The 17,957-nt window shown below is 38.1% G+C and overlaps 1 protein-coding gene across 2 annotated transcripts in view; it reads left to right on the top strand.

The window, feature by feature from the left end:
- The window catches only part of Cep85l (centrosomal protein 85 like), a 108,259-nt gene extending 94,262 nt beyond the window's left edge, over positions 1-13,997 (top strand). For both annotated transcript variants that reach the window (XM_021204887.2, XM_029542186.1), the window contains 5 exons: positions 634-751; positions 1,195-1,245; positions 6,219-6,326; positions 8,371-8,602; positions 11,654-13,997. In XM_021204887.2, the coding sequence (XP_021060546.1) occupies positions 634-751; positions 1,195-1,245; positions 6,219-6,326; positions 8,371-8,602; positions 11,654-11,817 (673 nt within the window). In that variant the 3' untranslated portion in view covers positions 11,818-13,997. The remainder of the gene's footprint in view (positions 1-633; positions 752-1,194; positions 1,246-6,218; positions 6,327-8,370; positions 8,603-11,653) is intronic.
- Positions 13,998-17,957: the final 3,960 nt, after the last annotated feature.

Here is a 17,957-nt window from a genome sequence, read left to right as displayed (position 1 = left end):
GTTCTTTCCAGCTTCTGGCTATTATAAATAAGGCTGCTATGAGCATAATGGAGCATGTGTTCTTATTACAAGTTGGGACATCTTCTGGGTATATGCCCAGGAGTGGTATTGCTTGATCTTCTGGTAGATCTATGTCCAGTTTTCTGAGGAAGCACCAAACTAATTTCCAGAGTGGTTGTACCAGCTTGCATTCCCACCAACAATGGAGGAGTGTTCCTCTTTGTGGAGCCACATTCTTATTAGTGGAGGGAAAATAATTCTGCTGGTTTAGCAACAAAAGTCCCTACAACCAGACTTCGGCCATGCCCAGAGTAAAGACAAGGATCTTAATCTCCCTATGCTAGCCATCTTGGTCAAGAGATACTCTACTGGTGCAGTGTTTAAAGTAGTGCTCATGTAGGGAAGAAGGGAGGAACCAGGTTAGAGCACACAGTTGAGCTTTGAAAGATAGACTTCAGTGGGGCACAGGGATGCTCTGACTTAGGTTCACCATTTCTAAAACAATGACCAGTTTCTGTCTAATTATGGGCTCATCTTATATCTGTAAAACATGTATCTATTTGTATATTTTCTATAAATCTAATTAATTGTTTGATTAAAATTATTCATGAAATGGATTTTTCTAAACAACAGCTTACAACAAAAAGTAGAAAAATGCCTTGAAGATGGAATCCGCCTTCCCATGTTAGATGCCAAACAGCTTCAGAGTGAAAATGATAATCTCAGAGAGCAGAATGCAACCGCCAGTAAGGTCGGTAGACGCTGATTACAGCCAGCACGTCTGTCCTGTGGGGTGGGTGGGTGGGTGGGTGCATCTTAGGGCTTTCTGTGAGGTTTATAATTTTAGTGATATTTAATAGCTTATAAAATATTTAGCTTGCTTTGATTTTGAAAAGAGATACAAACTTAGGAAATTATAAATTATTTAGACTTAAAAGCCCACACAACAGATATTTTCCTCTAAGTTATTTAGAATCCATCTCAAAGGAAAGTGTCATTAAAAACTACAAGAAAATGTTTGCCATTTGCTTATCGGTGATCAAAGTCATTTTACAACTTAAAGGATATTTAACTAAGAATGCTTCTGTAAAATAAAGACATAGCTAAACTTTAAATTTTCTCTAGAATTTTCTGACGTATTGATGCCTTTTAAAGTAATGGGAACAATTCAGTCTAATTTATTTGTTGTTTTAGATAATAGAGAGCCAGCAGGATGAAATTAACAGAATGATTTTAGAAATTCAGGTAAGGACTATCTTTTACATATTTTAATGTATCTTAATGTATCTCCATGTTAATTTACTCTTACTGACTGTATCACCTAAAAGTATTAAAGTATATATCTATATGAAAATATAATATTAATGTTACCTTAAATAAAGTTGTAAATTATTTAATATTAATCTGAGCAGAATTCACAGTGCATGTATGAAATTGTGACAGAATAAAGTTTACTAATAAGAGAAAATTCTATTTGGTAAAGCAATTCTCCAAGGGGAGGATGAGGTTGTTCTCTTCTTGTTCTCCCTCTCTTTAACTGACTGTGGTCAGTCTAAGGTGCTGAGAACACATGTGATTCGGGTTGCCAGAGACCTAATCATAAGAGACAATGGAATATTGTTAGTCTACTTGCCATTTAAATTTTCTTTACTAGCTCCATCTGGAAACATTTCCTCACCAACTCAACTGACATTTACAACCCAACTCTACTCATTTTATGTTCTCTCTTTTTTATTTTTATATTTTTCTCATTAATTTATTTGATTATATGCTTGATTATACATCCAGGCCAGAGCCTCCCCTCACAGCCTCCTCTCCCTTTCTCCTCTGAGAAAGGGGAGGACCCCCTAGCTACCGACCCACGCTGGCACATAAGTAACTGTAGTACTAGGTATTTCTTCTCCCACTGAGGTTCAGACAAGGTAGTCCAGTGAGGGGAACAGGATCCACAGGCAGGCAAGAGAGTCAGGCACAGCCCTGCTCCAGTTGCTGGGGTCCCACATGAAGACTAAGCAGTGCACTTGCAACCTATGTGCCTGTGATGGTGGGGTCCGGCCCATGTATGCGCCTCAGCTGGTGGTTCAGTCTCTGAGAACCCCCAGGGATCCAGGTCAGTTGACACTTTTGGTTTTCTTGTGGAGTCTCCCTATACCTTTCAGGTTCCTCAATCTTTTCTACAAATCTTCCACAACCCTCCCCTCCCCCATCCCCCGAGCTCCATCTAATGTTTGGCTGTGCATCTCTCTATCTGTTTCAGTCAGTGGCTGGGTGGAGGCTCTCACAGGACAGTAATGCTAGGCTCCTTTCTGCAAGCATAACAGAGTATCATTAATAGTGTTCTTTTTACTACATCAGATTTTCTTCAGAATTTTGTAGTGTTCTCCCCAGTTTCCCATTGATCCTTCCTAATATTGATCTCTAATGTCACTGTCTCTACTTCCCCACTACCATCGCATTAGAGTACCTATAGTGCTAGTTATGGCCTAGTCAGTTATAGAAAGGATGTATTGTCTATTGTTGAATCCATCTAAGTATGATGTCCCCACGTTCTGTTTTTATAGTTCGTCTCTCTATGTAACCTGAGCATGCATACCATGCTTGCACATGTATACATGATGTCTTAGTAAATTTGAGTGCTTGCAGTCTTCTTAAAGTGCCTGTGCCCATCTATCAAATATGTCCTCAGCTGTGAAGATTCTTCAGAGCATTATTTAACACTGTGTGGAACTATACTCCCCAGCATTTGAGTAGAATTGACTCCTTTTAGTTTCTCTCCTGATGACACTGTTACTCTTGTGTATCACTAAATGATGACATGCTATATGTTTATATCTTTACGTTTTACTGAGTTTCTTGAGGAAGGTACCTCATGTGGGTGATTAGAACTTCCTAAAACTCTAGATACATAATGCACACTCTAAAAATTTGGAAGCTAATAGGTCTTTAATTCTTTTACTCATTTGCTGGATACTTATCTGTATGCCAGCCCCTATCTATCTATCTATCTATCTATCTATCTATCTATCTATCTATCTATCTATCTATCTATCTATCTATCTATCTGATGGACAGAATTCTTGAATTTTGTTCGTAAGCAAAACAAGTCTCAAGCCAGTCTAATGGAGTGGATTGGAAAACTGGAAACTAAGCATCAAGTTGTATTATTTGTTCTATTGAAAAAGTACTTATTTAAAACATAAGTAGGATAGAGGGCGGTGACAAAGAGGACGTGAAAGAGTGGTCTTGACATTGTTGTAAAGGAGGTAAAATTTGAGCAGAAATTTTAATGAAGATAGCCAGAGGGAAGTGTGTGTGTGCACATATACTTGTGTGTGTTCATGTAATACTAGTATTTTTTTTTCTTTCAAATGGCTTTTTTCCATCTGGGTTTAAATATTAGGTAGAGTCTGTTGGCTAAAAAACATATGGCTTTCCTTCATTTGAATTATTTGTGTATTTTTAGACTCTTATTTAGAGTACATACAGTTAAAACCACTCTTTACCATAAAAAATGCTCATAATAAATCCCAGTCTTAATACTATTAAATCTGGGATGTAAGAAAGATTTTGAAATTTAAAACCCAATTCAATGCTTTAATTTTACTAACCCTTGACATAGCTAATGAAGCACAAACAGATTGGCATTCTACATTTCACAACAGCCAAATATTTATTTCAACTAATGGGTCATTCATTTATACATAGTAGAGAGCCACTATTTGAAGCAAATACATTTTTCCTTTTTCTTTTTCTGAATTATTTGTAAAATTTAATTTTATTTGTAATTCATTTTTTACACTCCATATTCCATTCCCCACCCCTCCCTACCCACTCTCTGATATCTCCCCATCCCACACCTCCTCCCCACCCCACCCCATCTCCACGTGGATGCCCCTGCTCCCCACCCCACCTGACCTCTAAACTCCCTGGGCCCTCCAGTCTCTTGAGGGTCAGGTGCTTCATCTCTGAATGAACACAGACCTGGAAGGCCTCTACCGTATGTGTGTTAGGGGTCTCATATCAGCTGGTTTATGCTGTCTGTTTGGTAGTCCAGTGTTTGAAAGATATCAGGGGTGCAGATTAAGACTGCTGGTCTTCTTACAGAATTGCCCTTCTCCTCAGCTTCTTTCAGCTTTCCCTAATTCAACAAGAGGGGTCAGTTGCTTCTGTCCATTACAAGGACATTTTTAAAATCACAAGATTTCAATAATACTTTGAAACTTCTTTGTTAAATAACACATATTACTCATTCTTGATAGAACAAATTAGCTGAAATGTCTATCAAATTTTCTAGGTTGTCTGCATAGAAAAATAATAATTTGGTATTATGAATTCATACATGAAAATAAACATACCGTGCATCTGCATTTATAAACACTGGTAAATATTACCAAAGCTACATTAGGTAGAATGCCGGGAGAACTCTCCTCTGTTCAGTTGGGTGATTGAAAAGGAAGTAAACATGATGTTAGGTACTATGTAAGCTGGCCTTGGCAATCCAATTTTGTTCTTTAATTTGTTACCACCATAACACAACTAATTCACCTTCAACTCTTACATGTACATGTTTTCCTACAGTGTAGAATAAAGTGATTGCAGTTTTAGGGGGTGAACTCTTGTCCAGCAGCTTTAGCACTGTAGGTAGACTATTACAGGAAGCAGACAGAAGTATGCATGTGAGCCCACTCTCCCAAGGGATGTCCTGATACCCAGCCAGAATAACATGTGAGCTTGATATTACTTCTCACATTCAGTTTTCCTTCTTGTGACATGATTGCCACATACTTTCAAGTTCTCCAGATAGAAAGGCAACCTATTTTGCAACTGTCTTAATTTGAGTCGTATGTGGAAACATATTAGTCACTATGCAGTTGTCAGTCATAGTCAGCGTGGCTCTGAGTTGAGCAAAGTGCAAAACACTAAGCTTTTAGGTGACTGCATTGCAGAATTATGAAAATAATCTCATTGGGCTCAGTTTTATTGTTAAAATATGAGCTTTAAAGTATTTATCTGTGCTAATTTTCTCTATAATTCTAATAAAGCCACATATCAAGAAAATTTCATTGGAATTCTGGATTATAGATAAATAATCTTGTCAGGCTAGGAAGCATAAATCTTCAAGTAGGTAATAAATCTCCACATATATCTTTCAGTCAAATGAAGTTACAAAGTAATTGCAGTGTCAAAATATATTCAGAGAGCTTTCCTTTGGTATTGTATTGCCTAATGAGATGCAGTACATCTGAGGGAATTTAAAACAAGTTCCTATGAGAAAATATACTGGTTAAAAGATTTGATTTGTTTTTACCTAACTTTTAAGTCATTAGCCTTTCAGCATTTTATCAAATGACATTTAAAACCAGTAAGTTAAATATCTGCCCTATAGAAAACTGCTTCACACTCAGACTTGTGGTAGCCTTCGTGGCTGTCCCATCACATGCAGACCATAGCTGTGGTCACGTTCACAGTGGGTGTGTGCTATTTGGCTAGTCCGCATACTGAAGCATTTTCAGTTAAGGATAAATGCAGACAAAAATGACTTATCTCCCCTGGTTATAAGCTTATTGATTTCACGGTCTAACCACAAGGGGAAGGTTGATAGAAACACCTAGGAACCCTACGAAATTTGCAGTTTATGGAGGTTCTTCCTGGAGTGTAGAATAAATAAAAACCAGGAGTCTGCTGGAGTGACTCAGGAATTCCCAAGGCATTCTGTGTGCTGCTTTGTCACATGCAGGACCTGTTTGCTTGTTTGCTTTATGGTACTAGCTCATCTACATGATATGTAATTTTATAATGGAGTAAGGAGATTAACTTTCAGAGTTTCATCTGGCTCTGAGTTGAGGCTACATTCACTGCTCAGGACAGTATACAAAGAAATCAGAGCTTAGCTATTAATGATAAAAAGTCATAAAAATATAACAAAGTATTGTTTTATTGCCAACATACTCCTAATGTATAAAAGACCAATTACTAAAATAAAAATTATGTATAGCATAGCACTAGATAGAACCTCAATTAGATATGGTTTACACACACTAGAATCTTCTTGCTGTTGCTTCTCTGTTCTTTGGATCTAATGTAGTGGCAATTCTGTCACAGAAGGGACTGGGGGCGGGGGTGTGAAAAAATCTTAAGTACTGAGAATATGCTAGAAGAATCGTGCCTTTTATGTGTGAACATCCTTGCTTTATGATTTGCTGCTGCTGTTGTTTTAGTCTATGCAAGGGAAACTTTGTAAAGAGAAACTGACTGCACGGAGTCCCGGGGAAGAGCTAGGAAGGAAAGAAGGAAGCCTCCAGAGGTTGACAGAAGCACTGCTTGAAGTAAGTAGCAGCTCCAACTGCCTGAAGGATGATTCTCTGCTTCTTTAAAGTCAATGCTTACTTTGTGCAGTAGGTAAAGAAAATGTTCACATTGGCGGCTGGACTTTGATGTGCTGATTACTTAAATTCATCAAGGCCCACAAGAAAATTATAACAAAAAGACAAACCTTTAGTTTTCTTGTGCTTCTTCCCCATACATTAGAATTCAGTTTTCATGACTTAAATAGGTAAAGTCAAATGTACACATTCACAGAGTCCCCAAGTGAGCAAATAAAGCATAGATTGACCAGAACCAAAGTCCTCTGAAGGTCCTAAGGGGACAGCGGTGCTGCTGCAGGTCACACCTTCTCCTGAGTATGAGCTGAAGTACTTGACCCATATCTAGAACATGTTATATATGGCACCTAGGTTAGACAATATACTAAAGTGAATGTCCTGAAGTGGGCGGTGTTTTCTTATATAACCACAATATGATTATCATGATCAATAAAAATGATTCCCTGATGTTTGATAATCTGTATTCTTATTTTATGGTACATTTATGGTACCATTATAGGATTCCTTAATGGTAGGTACCATTTGCCCTTTACCTTCTTGAGTTTCTAGTAAGCTAATAATTAGAGCTACAAGCTACATGAAATTCATGTCAGTTGTTTTTGCCATTTTGTATTGCTGATATATTATACAATAGTTGATTATCCTGCTCTAAATGGCATAAAAAGACTAAGCTCTTTAGGTTAAAGGGGTGACAACTTGGCTTTTCTACTATATAGGTATAGCCATTACAAACAGCAGGTGAACTGTGGGACTGGGTGCACATGCAGTTGCCAGCATCTGTTTCCTTGGTGGATTTAGCTTCTATCAAAGTTCATTGCCTAACTAAGTAGATATCGTAAGCATGTTCGTTTTTCACATTTACTTCATTCCATTTACCTTTATTATCTAGCATTCTTTTTTCACCCCAGTCTATTTGGTTCTTCCTAAACACAGTTCCAGTTGGAAACCCTTCTAAGCTCACTTCTCAGTAGCATATTTCAGGGTGAGGAGGGAAAAGGATCTTGGAGATGAGGATAGCTTTTAAGTGTAGTAAGTCATGAGTCTGAATTCCATGAATTCCAGCTCCAGTCCACTCTGAGATGATGCTGTCTCTCTCCCCCTCAGGTCACAGTTATAGTTCTTTGTATATTAAATTGTAAAATCTAATTCCTGTGAATATCATAAAAATTAAAAATTAAAGAAATGTTTCCACTTATACCCAGTGGAGTCTCTGGGTATATTAACCACATTTCAGGTCATTAACCCCATGCCCAGAAATAAATAGTTGAATAACGTGAAACAAACAGTATATTTTGTAGACTATTTGTTTCATTTTGGATTATTTTGAGTTTTTTGTTTGTTTGTTTGTTTGTTTTACTGGTCTTTGTATATTTTGGTTTCTGTTTTATGTGAGGATTTTTGCTTTATTTCATTTTGGGTTATATTTCTTGTATTTTGCTTGATTTTTGTTTTTTAAAGAGCGAGAGAAAGGGAGTATCAAGGTGAATAGGTGGGGCGGGGAGGTGGAGAGGATGTAGGAAATACTGCATGAAAACGGTTGGTTTTTGTTTTTCCATAAAAAGAGAAAAGTGATTCCAGTATAATTAACTTCAGCTACTTAACATCATGGACTGAGGTTTAAAGTGAAAGTGTCCTTGTAGTTTTCATTCCAAGTGTGTGTGTGTGTGTGTATGTGTGTGTGTGTGTGTGTGTGTGTGTGTGTGTTGCATTGTGGGGAATGTACACATACGCCATTGCCTGTGAGGCTGCCCTCATGTGATCACTCCCTCTGTTTACTGTGGGCGTCTGATGGCACAGAGGAGTCAGCTTATACAGATCAATGTTCTTTCCCCCTATTGAATGTGTGCAGCTGCATTTGGTTAAAGTAAATATACTATGATGTTTGATAATAGACTTGTTTGTAGACTTCAGGAAAAATGTTAACCTGTATGACTTAATACCCCTTGTCTCTTCTAACAACTGGCTTTGTTCTCTTTATCCACTGTAGAACCAAAGACAGATGGGAGAGACGTACTCTTTATTGGATCAGGGCCATGAAGCAGAGGAGTCTAGGCCACAGACCGTTCACTCTAAGTGGCCTCTCTTTGATTTGACTGTGATTGATCAGCTGTTCAAGGAAATGTCGTATTGTTTGTTTGACTTGAAAGCATTGTGTAGTATTCTTAATCAACGTGCTCAGGGCAAGGAGCCTAACCTCTCATTGTTACTGGGAATCCGATGTAAGTGGCTGATGACTTGTCTCTACTCTGCCTTTTCCATGTTTGATAGTATGCCTTCCTGTCCAAGACTTACAAAAAGGTTCTAGGTTTACCCCTTACTGTCTCATTATATAAAGTTACAGAAGCCAGCAGGAACATAGCTGTAGAATGCATAGACATGTTTCCAAAACCAAGTCTATGAAATCACTAGTTAGCAGTGATTTCCCACTTACTCTTCTAAAAGTGACAGTTCCTTCTGTTGCTTTTTTATAGCATTTGCACAGATGAGTGGCCAGCTGTGTATCAACTGCTAGAATATTTGTAGGATAATACTGACTGCTTTTGTAAGCATTGTGTGTCCTATGTGGGTGCCAGTCATTTCGTATGAGCTAGATTCTCTCCTACAGATGTGCTGCCTTTTTCCTATAAATTCTTTAATACCTTAAAGCATGTTATTTGTTAAGTGAAACATACATTTGTATTAAGCTGGGTCAGCAGAGATTTACCTTTACTTTATAGGTTTATACACATGTTTAAATGCATGCTTATAAAAATCTCTGGTTAGTATTAGTTAATGAACACCAGACACCCTCAGTGTCCTGGTTCTACGGTAAGTACTATCAGTGGAGATAATTAAACATTTACTGAATTACTAGGTCATTGCAGCAAGTGCTATAGTTGATATGTGCTCAAAGATCAGTTCTAACATGTGGGATAAAAATGGCTAAGACTATGTGGGGAAAGGCTGCCAAGGCTTCATGGAGTAGCTGGTGTTTGACAGGATCTTAGAGGCTTGCCAGGTGAATACTGTCACTTTGGTTAGAATGAATCTCTTGGAGTAAGAAGTTCACACACAAAAGACTTCAGTTATTTTATAATCTACATTTCAGTACAACATTTACTAACCTTTGCATTAATAGAGCTAGGCAAGTATGAGTACAGTGGGGATTCAAGACTCTTACCGCTTTTCCTACCTCCCCTCCCCAGTATGCACTCAGTTCAGACTTTCAGGTTCGAACTCTGAATCTTTACCTACGTTTGTCTAATCCGCTACTTTGTCAAGCACCAATTCTTTTGAATTCTTTTGAATTGCTATCTCATAACTCCTTCTGTTAGTCTGTCATTGGCAGACTACCCCACTTTTCTTAAAATTCCTTGCTTACTTGGCTTTTATGACATCATTCTCCCTGTTCTACATCCATCTTTGTGACTGTTCATCCACAAGATTCTGTGGACTTTTCTGCAATGGTCTTATTGTGTTTGAGCTGAGCATGGTGGTACATGCCTTCAACCCTAGCACGTGGGATGCAGAGGAAGGAGGATCTCTGTGGGTTCAAGGTCAGCCTGGTCTCATAGTGAATTACAAGATAGAGCTACATAATGAGACCCTGTCTCAAAACAAATCACATTGGGGCATACAAGAACTATTAGTGGGTATTTTTATTGGTTTCTATCTATGTTTAGTCCTTATCCTCTCTGAATACTTGTTTTTCCACATCTTTTTATGTTATCATACCTTCCCTCCAATATATATCTATAATCTTATACTCTACCTAAAAGGTATCTTTTGTCTACTGATTAGTCATATCTCTTTCTCCTCCCCCCCCTCTGCCCCCCCACACACACTTGGCATGACTGACATAGGTCCCTACTTTACACAGTTAACCCTGTTCCTCACAGTAAGTAACACCACCATACTCTACTGGCCTTTTCCTCTGTGCCCTGTTCCCAGCTTCTGACCCTCAAGTCATTGAGAGCTGAGCTCCACAAGCGCTGATGCTTATTCCTGCCAGTCAGGAATAACTCAGGCTTCCATACCCTGAACTGGACTGCCTTTCTGTTGCCCATATTGGTCATCATCTTTCCCCACTCATTTTTCATGTTCTTGCCAGTGTCTTGTCTAAACCACAAGTTATTTTACCTAATGAAATCCCTGTTATAGAATGGATCCTACCTATCTCTGTAGCTTACTTCTTATGACTCTTGCATGTAATTTATGTTCAACTGTTTAACCGTTGCATACTAGTCTTAAAGTTTCTTGGACTACTTTGTTGTTTTCTGATTTCATGGACTATCAATAAATAGTCCCCACCATTTCTCTGATTAGGTCTGTACCAGTGTGTCTTGCGGGTAGTAGTGAGTCATCTACAACATACACTGTGCTCAGTTGTTTATGAAACTGAAGTCATTGAGCACAAGTCATTGACTTCTCCATCCAGCAGCACACCTTGATCATGGAAAATGTTCATTACTGCTTAAAAACAGTTATTTGGGGGTAAAGAGATGGCTCAGCAGTTAGGAGCACTGGCTACTCTTCCAGACATCCCAAGTTTAATTCCCAGAAACCACTTGGTTCACAACCGGAAGCCCTCTTCTGGTATGTCTACAGAGAGTGACAGTGTACTCACATCTATAAAACAAACAAACAAACACACACCCAGTTCTTTGGTTCCTGTGCCAGGCAAATGAAGGTAGAAGTAGTTTGTTTCAGTTTTCTTGCTTTTGTTTTGTTTTGTTTTGTTTTGTTAGGACATGCTTATAAGGAGAAGGTACAGTAGATTAAAAACCAGCTGACTAGAGCCTCACCCTTGTTCAGACATTGGGCCACTCTCCATAAACTTGGTTCAGTTGTTTGGGATTATAGAGTTCTAATACTCTGGTTATATATTTTTAAACTAATATCTACATGCCAGTAAAAACCCCTTTTGTAATGATAAAATTTAGACATTTTCTCTCTATATGTAAATAGTTTTCATTTTGTCAATTGAAACAAATTAAGTACTATAGTGGAGCTCGGAAAGAGATATGAGAGTACATTCTTTTATACTTTGGTAACTTTGCCACCCACCAAGCATGCCAAATTTGTGTATGCTATATATATTTAATAAATTTTAACTAACAGGTATTTGAAGACTTATGGATAAGATCTATTTAATATCAAATAATGTATAACTTGAACTTAGGCTTGCTGGTATTCACTGTACAATATCATGTTCCTATAGTGAAGGTGAGAATCTTAAACTGTCTGTTCAAAAAAATGTAAGACTTCCTCTCCACACTTTCTTTATGCAGCAATGAACTGTTCAGCTGAAGAGACTGAAAATGACCATAGCCCAGAAACGCTCACTAAAAAGCTCTCGGATGTGTGCCAGTTACGGAGGGACATTGATGAATTGAGGACTACAATATCAGACCGCTATGCTCAGGACATGGGCGACAACTGTGTTACCCAGTGATCAAGTGTTGGCCCACAGCAACAGTGACCCGTTATGAAATGCTGCTGTGTTGGACCCCTTTGTTTCTCTTTAGGATGCACAAGGGAAAGGTGGCGCTCCTTGCCGTGCACTTGAGTTTGTTGGTGTTACACATGCTTTCTGAAGGAAGTTTTAAAGGGACTGATCAAATCAGGCAAACAAATCACGTTACTAAGGTCTGCAAGAAAAAGAACAAAATAACCTGTATTTTCAAACTACTGATTGTAGGACCAAGCTGTGAACAGGGCCCTTCAGATAAAGGTGTAGGACTTCCTTTACGCCTATAATTTTGTGTATAAACATGTGAGAGCTCATTCATTCTCTCACTTTCTCACTCTGTCGGTCTATCTGTCTCTGTGTGTGCATGCCCATTCATGTGCATTTGCATATGCATGGACTTTATCCATAAAATAATAGGATTTCAAAGGTCAAAGCAAAGCTTTGAAAGAAACACACTATTAATTCTTCATTTTGTATAGAAGCATGTATTACATTTTGGAATTTTTATTGGCAGGCCAACTAGATCCAGTACCAAGGTGGTATTATAATGTATAAGGACAGCAAGCAAAATCATTTGTGTTTTAGAAATTGACTGTACAGAGCTGTGCGGTGGAGAAATTGGCTTCATGTTGGCACTGAAGACAAGCCAGCTGTTTTCCAGAGTGGTTATAGATTGTCTTAGCAGTGTGAAACTTTAATGTGATGATATTTTCATTGGCAATGTAATTTATATATAAGAAAACCTAAGTAATTGCAGTTAATTTCAGCCCTCCCTTACTATTTGCAATTTTTGTTTATGATATATATGTAAGTAGAGCCATATATAATTAGTTGAAGGCCTCTGGGGACTTCCAATGACTATTATAAAAAGAAAGATGACAGTGTAATTCTGACACATTTTATCCACACTTCTGCATTTATATTTGAACAGTGTCATGCCTGAATTAGAGTTAAACTACTTTAAGAGAAAGCATATGAATTAATAGTAGCATAATACAAAATAAATCTCAACGACATTTTAATTTCTTTTCTTATATTTATTACGTCAGTTTGTCATGGAGTATGAAATTGCTTAGGTTAGTCATCTGGAGCACAGGGTACTACTATGAAGCTCAACTTCACTTGAGCAGATAAACAGTCACCTATACTTTAAATAAGTATTGTCTCATATCATTTTGTTTGTTTAGAAAGATTATGTATTTTACTGCAGCCAGATTTCATTACAATGTTTTCAATATGGGCAAAGTATCACTCTATGAATTGGTTTGGCTGTCTTTCTCTCTCGCCCTCCATACCTCCTTCCTTTTCCTTCCTTCCCCTTTTCCTTCCTTCCTTCCTTCCTTCCTTCCTTCCTTCCTTCCTTCCTTCCTTCCTTCTTCCCACTTTTCTTAGGCAGGACTACAGAGATGAGAGAGTAAAGGCCATAGAACCTGCAGGATGGTTCTGCCTGCTGAGAATTACACATACCAGTTTTCTTGCTAAACTTATTCTGGTGTAAAGTTTGTACCTAGAAAAGATTTTTCTTAATCTCAATAGGAAGACTTAGTAGGGCAGACTCTTGAGGAGAATGCTCAGGAAGACACTCAGTTCAGAATGGGCTTGTATTCTGCTGTCCATAGTCACTTGATAGGTATATTTCAGTAGATCCTTATACTATATCATAGTGACAGATTTGCCTTCCATTTAGTGTTAAATCCACCGTTCTCTTCTTGGAATCTGGCTACTCATAAATCAGTGTATTGGGGCGATTATGCATTCCAGTTCCCTAACCCAGAGAGGAATTAGCCACTTGAGAGTTTGGTTCTTAGTGATGTGTTCATTGGGTTTTAAGACTAGTACTTTTCAGGACAATCAAAACGTTGATTGTTGCAAAAATATATGCCTTGCAGAAAGAATGTCTGCGTAGATGGTCCCAAGCTGTTAAGTCAGATACTGGCATTTACATCACTCAACTGCAGTGCAGCAACTAACATACTTACCTTCTCTTTGGATAGAGCATCATCATCCTGAGTTGATTTCAGACATAAAGATACCTAAGACTATAACACTAATGTGTAACCATTGCTGATTTGTGTTAGCAGCTTCTTACATCTCCAAAGTCCTAGCTTTTAAGTTTATGTTTTGAGATTTTATAGTTACTGTTTTTAAAACAAATTTATGATCATATATTTTATTATGTATATGTATGTGTTATATATATGTATATATGCATATATGTATACTTAAATGTATATCTAGAGTGACACACACACACACACACACACACACACACACACACACCCCTTTTTCTGACCACTTGCAATAAATAAAACAAGTTTAGTTTTGTCTAGCTTCCTAAAACTTAAAGAATTTAATTCACATATCTTAGAGTAAAATATTTTACCAAGAAATTAACAAAATATTATTGTACATGTCAATTTCCAAATTGTAAATTACCATTTAAAAGGCTTTCAGATAGTCTTGATATATGGATTACATATACTAGAGTCTAGAATTAACGAAGGGCTTTGACACATAGTCAGCTTTGGAGGGGATTTTGAGGAAACTGGAACTGGTTGTGTTTTAGTCAGGTTTTATTTTTCAAAAACATCTTTAAGATACACCTTGTTAGAACAGTAATAATATATTGAAAGCAAACATTTATCATTAGGTCAAGGAAGATGGCATAGCAATTCTACAGTGTTTTATACCCATTTTGAAGTAGGGTGTAGGTTGAAGTTACTACAATGACATATGCTTAAAATAAAAAGGAACTTAAATTTTAAAGTAAATCTATCTGTAAATTTCCATACTAATGAACTTTTGTTTCAATTATGCTTTTGTGTATCAAGCCTTAACCTCCTAGGAAGTGTTATACAGTATTTTTACTTCTAGTTATGCTTTTGTGTATCAAGCCTTAACCTCCTAGGAAGTGTAGACAGTATTTTACTTCTAGTTCAAGTTGAGCCATTCTAACACAACCACATAGAACAAAAGTAGATTAATAGCTATCATGGGGAAGACATGGTTACCTGTGTGGGTAAAATGAGCTGAGTCACAGGGCACAATAATGCCCTGTCTTTGTATTTGACTAGGCAAAACATATAAGAATTTTATATTTAAGAGCACAGTCCCTTTTAATATTTGGAATAAGATTAATTGTTTAATGTTAACATTCTTATATCTTAGTAATGATTGTGGGGTCGTAATTTTGATAAACTGAATTTAACTTTCGGTAGCTTGTTAGAAAAATCCAAGAGCTAGAACATATTGCTAAAATGGATATTGGACAGTTCTAACTTGGAAGCGTGTGTCCACTACCATTCTTGTTTCTGACTGGGTGGGAATCTCTGCAAGGATATTTGTAAAAGGGACTGTTTCATTAGAGGGTGCTCTTTAAATATCAGTTATAGTCCATTGAGCAGCAGGAGCTAACCAAGCGTGTGGGCGGTTTTGCACGGTACTGCTGAACTCAAGCACGCCTCTGGTTCTGCTTGCTGACGCTCTCATCTAGAGCGCTATCGCTGCATATGTGGTTACAGTGATAGGATGCTCTCTGAATGAGCATGCATAGCAGATGACCTATGGAACCACCTTGTGTCCCCCCTTTGTTTCCATTTCTGACGGTGGTCAATAAGCCAAGAGAAATTCTCTATTTGGTATAAAGCCTAAACCTTTCAACTTTGCCCCCCCCCAGAAAAACCACTGATGGTAATTGCTGTATGAATGTATCATACATTTAATCATGAAAGGGAAGGATTTGAGATTTCTTATTTAAAGGAAGTATTGAATATAATAGAATGTACTTAGAAATTAATAAGTCATCAGCAACACTGTTGCAGCTGCATACAGAGAGAACCTTTTGTGCCTTTTTGCCTGCAGTGTTTATTTCTCTTTCATGAACTATAAGAATGTTGATTATTGCACCTTGTTCTTTGGTAAATAGACTTAAGAATTTTTCTAAAAAGAGCCATTTCTTGTTAGATGATAGAGCTACCTTGGTAAACATGAGGGGATGTATCATATCTGTATGTGTTTGAAGCCCAGCCTTTTCTATATAGAGAGCAGGAGATTCCTTTTAAATGTATTCATTTGTGTGTATGCGTGTATTTATATATATTATATATGTAGTTATTTAAGTACTTCCGTGTGAAATTGAGCATCATGTTGGTGTGGTGACCAGAAGTAGTAAGGTGCTAGATGGTCACATTAAAGCACAGCAGAGTGTGCAATCAGTCACTGACTGGTGGGTTTGTAAACTAGGTTCAGTTTTTGAACCACAGAATACCTCATGTGTAAATACAGTGTTCATGACTTAACTGAAATACAGTTATTGTAAAAAAAAATGTGAAGCCACTGGCTGGCTTATGCCTTCTGAATTTTGTTTTTACCTCCTTTTTGGAAAGGAGTTGTTTTTGTTTTGTTATTTTTTTAAATAGGGTTTACAGCTAGAAATTTGAATGCCAAAGTTCTATTTATTAAACTAAGAAAAAAGTTTTCATTGTTAATGGCTAGTATTTTTCCACTGGACTATTGTTTGTTGATGTTGGAATTTGTATTTACAGAGAAATAAATTTTTTAGAAAAACAATTGCCTTCATGGTGCCTGATGTTGGTATAAGGAGAGGTTCCCAGGACCCAACAAGGAGGACTTAGCCGAAATACCTAACAAAGGGGAGGTAGAGACCATATCTAGTGGATAGGCATGGCCCCTAGTTGAGGGATGGAGGCCACCCACCCACCTCAAAAATATTAATCCAGAATTCCACCTGTCAAAAGGAAATGCAGGGACAAAGAGTGGAGCAGAAACTGAAGAAAAGGCCATCCAGAGACTGCCCCACCTACGGATCCATCCCATCTGCAGATAACAAACCCAGACAATATTGCTGATGACAAGAAGTGCTTACTGACAGGAACCTGGTATAGCTGTCCTCAGAGGCTCTGACAGAGCTGGACCAATGCAGATGTGGATGTACACAGCCAAACATTGGACTGAGCATAGGGACCCCAATGGGAAAGTTAGGAGCTGAAAGGGTTTGCAACCTCATAGGAAGAACAACAATATTAACCAACCAGACCCCCCAAGCTCCCAGGGACTAAACTACCATCCAAAGAGTACACAGGAGTACCCATTGCTCCAGCTGGATATGTAGCAGAGGATTACCTTATCTGGCATCACTGGGAAAGGAGCCCCTTGATCCTGTGGAGACTTGGTGATCTGGGATAGAGGAATGCTAGGCCGCTGAGGGTCAGCAGGTGGGTGGGTGGGTGGGTGGGTGGGGGAGTACCCTCATAGAGGCAGGAGGGAGGGAGGAGTGGATAGGGGGTTTGTGGAGGGAAAACTGGGAAGGGGATAAGATTTGAAATGTAAATAAATAAAATAACCAATTAAAAAAGAATATATTTGCATTTCCAGGCTCTCTATCCCAAGTTCTCAATGACAAGAGTATGTTGAGTTGACTTTTAAGTAAAAGCTTTCTATAAATAAATGAATCTTTGGCTAGAACACAAAACTTATGCTTTCTAAGTCTGTCTTATTTGATTGACTAAATAGTCTTCCCTCAATGTCTTTAGGGAAAGGTGAAGGAATTTTCCATGGACAGATGGGATGCAAAGTCAAGTCTATATACACTTCAGCTGATAGTGCCGTGCTCCCTTGGGAACTGTGTACACTGCAGCTGCTGGTGCTGTGCTCCCTCGGGGACTGTGTACATCTCATGTGCTAGTGCTGTGCTCCCTCGGGGACCGTGTACACCTCAGCTGCTAGTGCTGTGCTCCCTTGGGGTCTTTCTTATAATCTTTATTGACATCAGAAATTATCCTAGTTTTCCAGCAGATTTTTCTTCAGTTATCCATGTTGGACAAATGAATCAAATCTTTTAATAAAAGAGAGACTTTGCTGAAATGGGTACAAATGAAGCCTAGTATAGGGCCTTCTATTTCTTCATTTTGGCTTGCCAGTGTAGACAAGTATAGATATGTCCTAAGAATGGCAGCCTCGTTCTGAATCACTGTATGCTGTAGGCTCACTGTCTCCAGGAAGCTGCTTGATCTTTGGGTCTGTGGTATTTCCCAGTACAGCATATTTAGCACTGTTCTGTCAGTCTTTAGTGATACACACAGTTCAGTTAACAGGGGAAGGAT

Source organism: Mus pahari, chromosome 9, assembly GCF_900095145.1.
Source record: "Mus pahari chromosome 9, PAHARI_EIJ_v1.1, whole genome shotgun sequence".
NCBI classification, from domain to species: Eukaryota; Metazoa; Chordata; class Mammalia; order Rodentia; family Muridae; genus Mus; species Mus pahari.
Note: the sequence above shows the minus strand (reverse complement) of the source record. Positions and strands in the feature narration are given on the sequence as shown.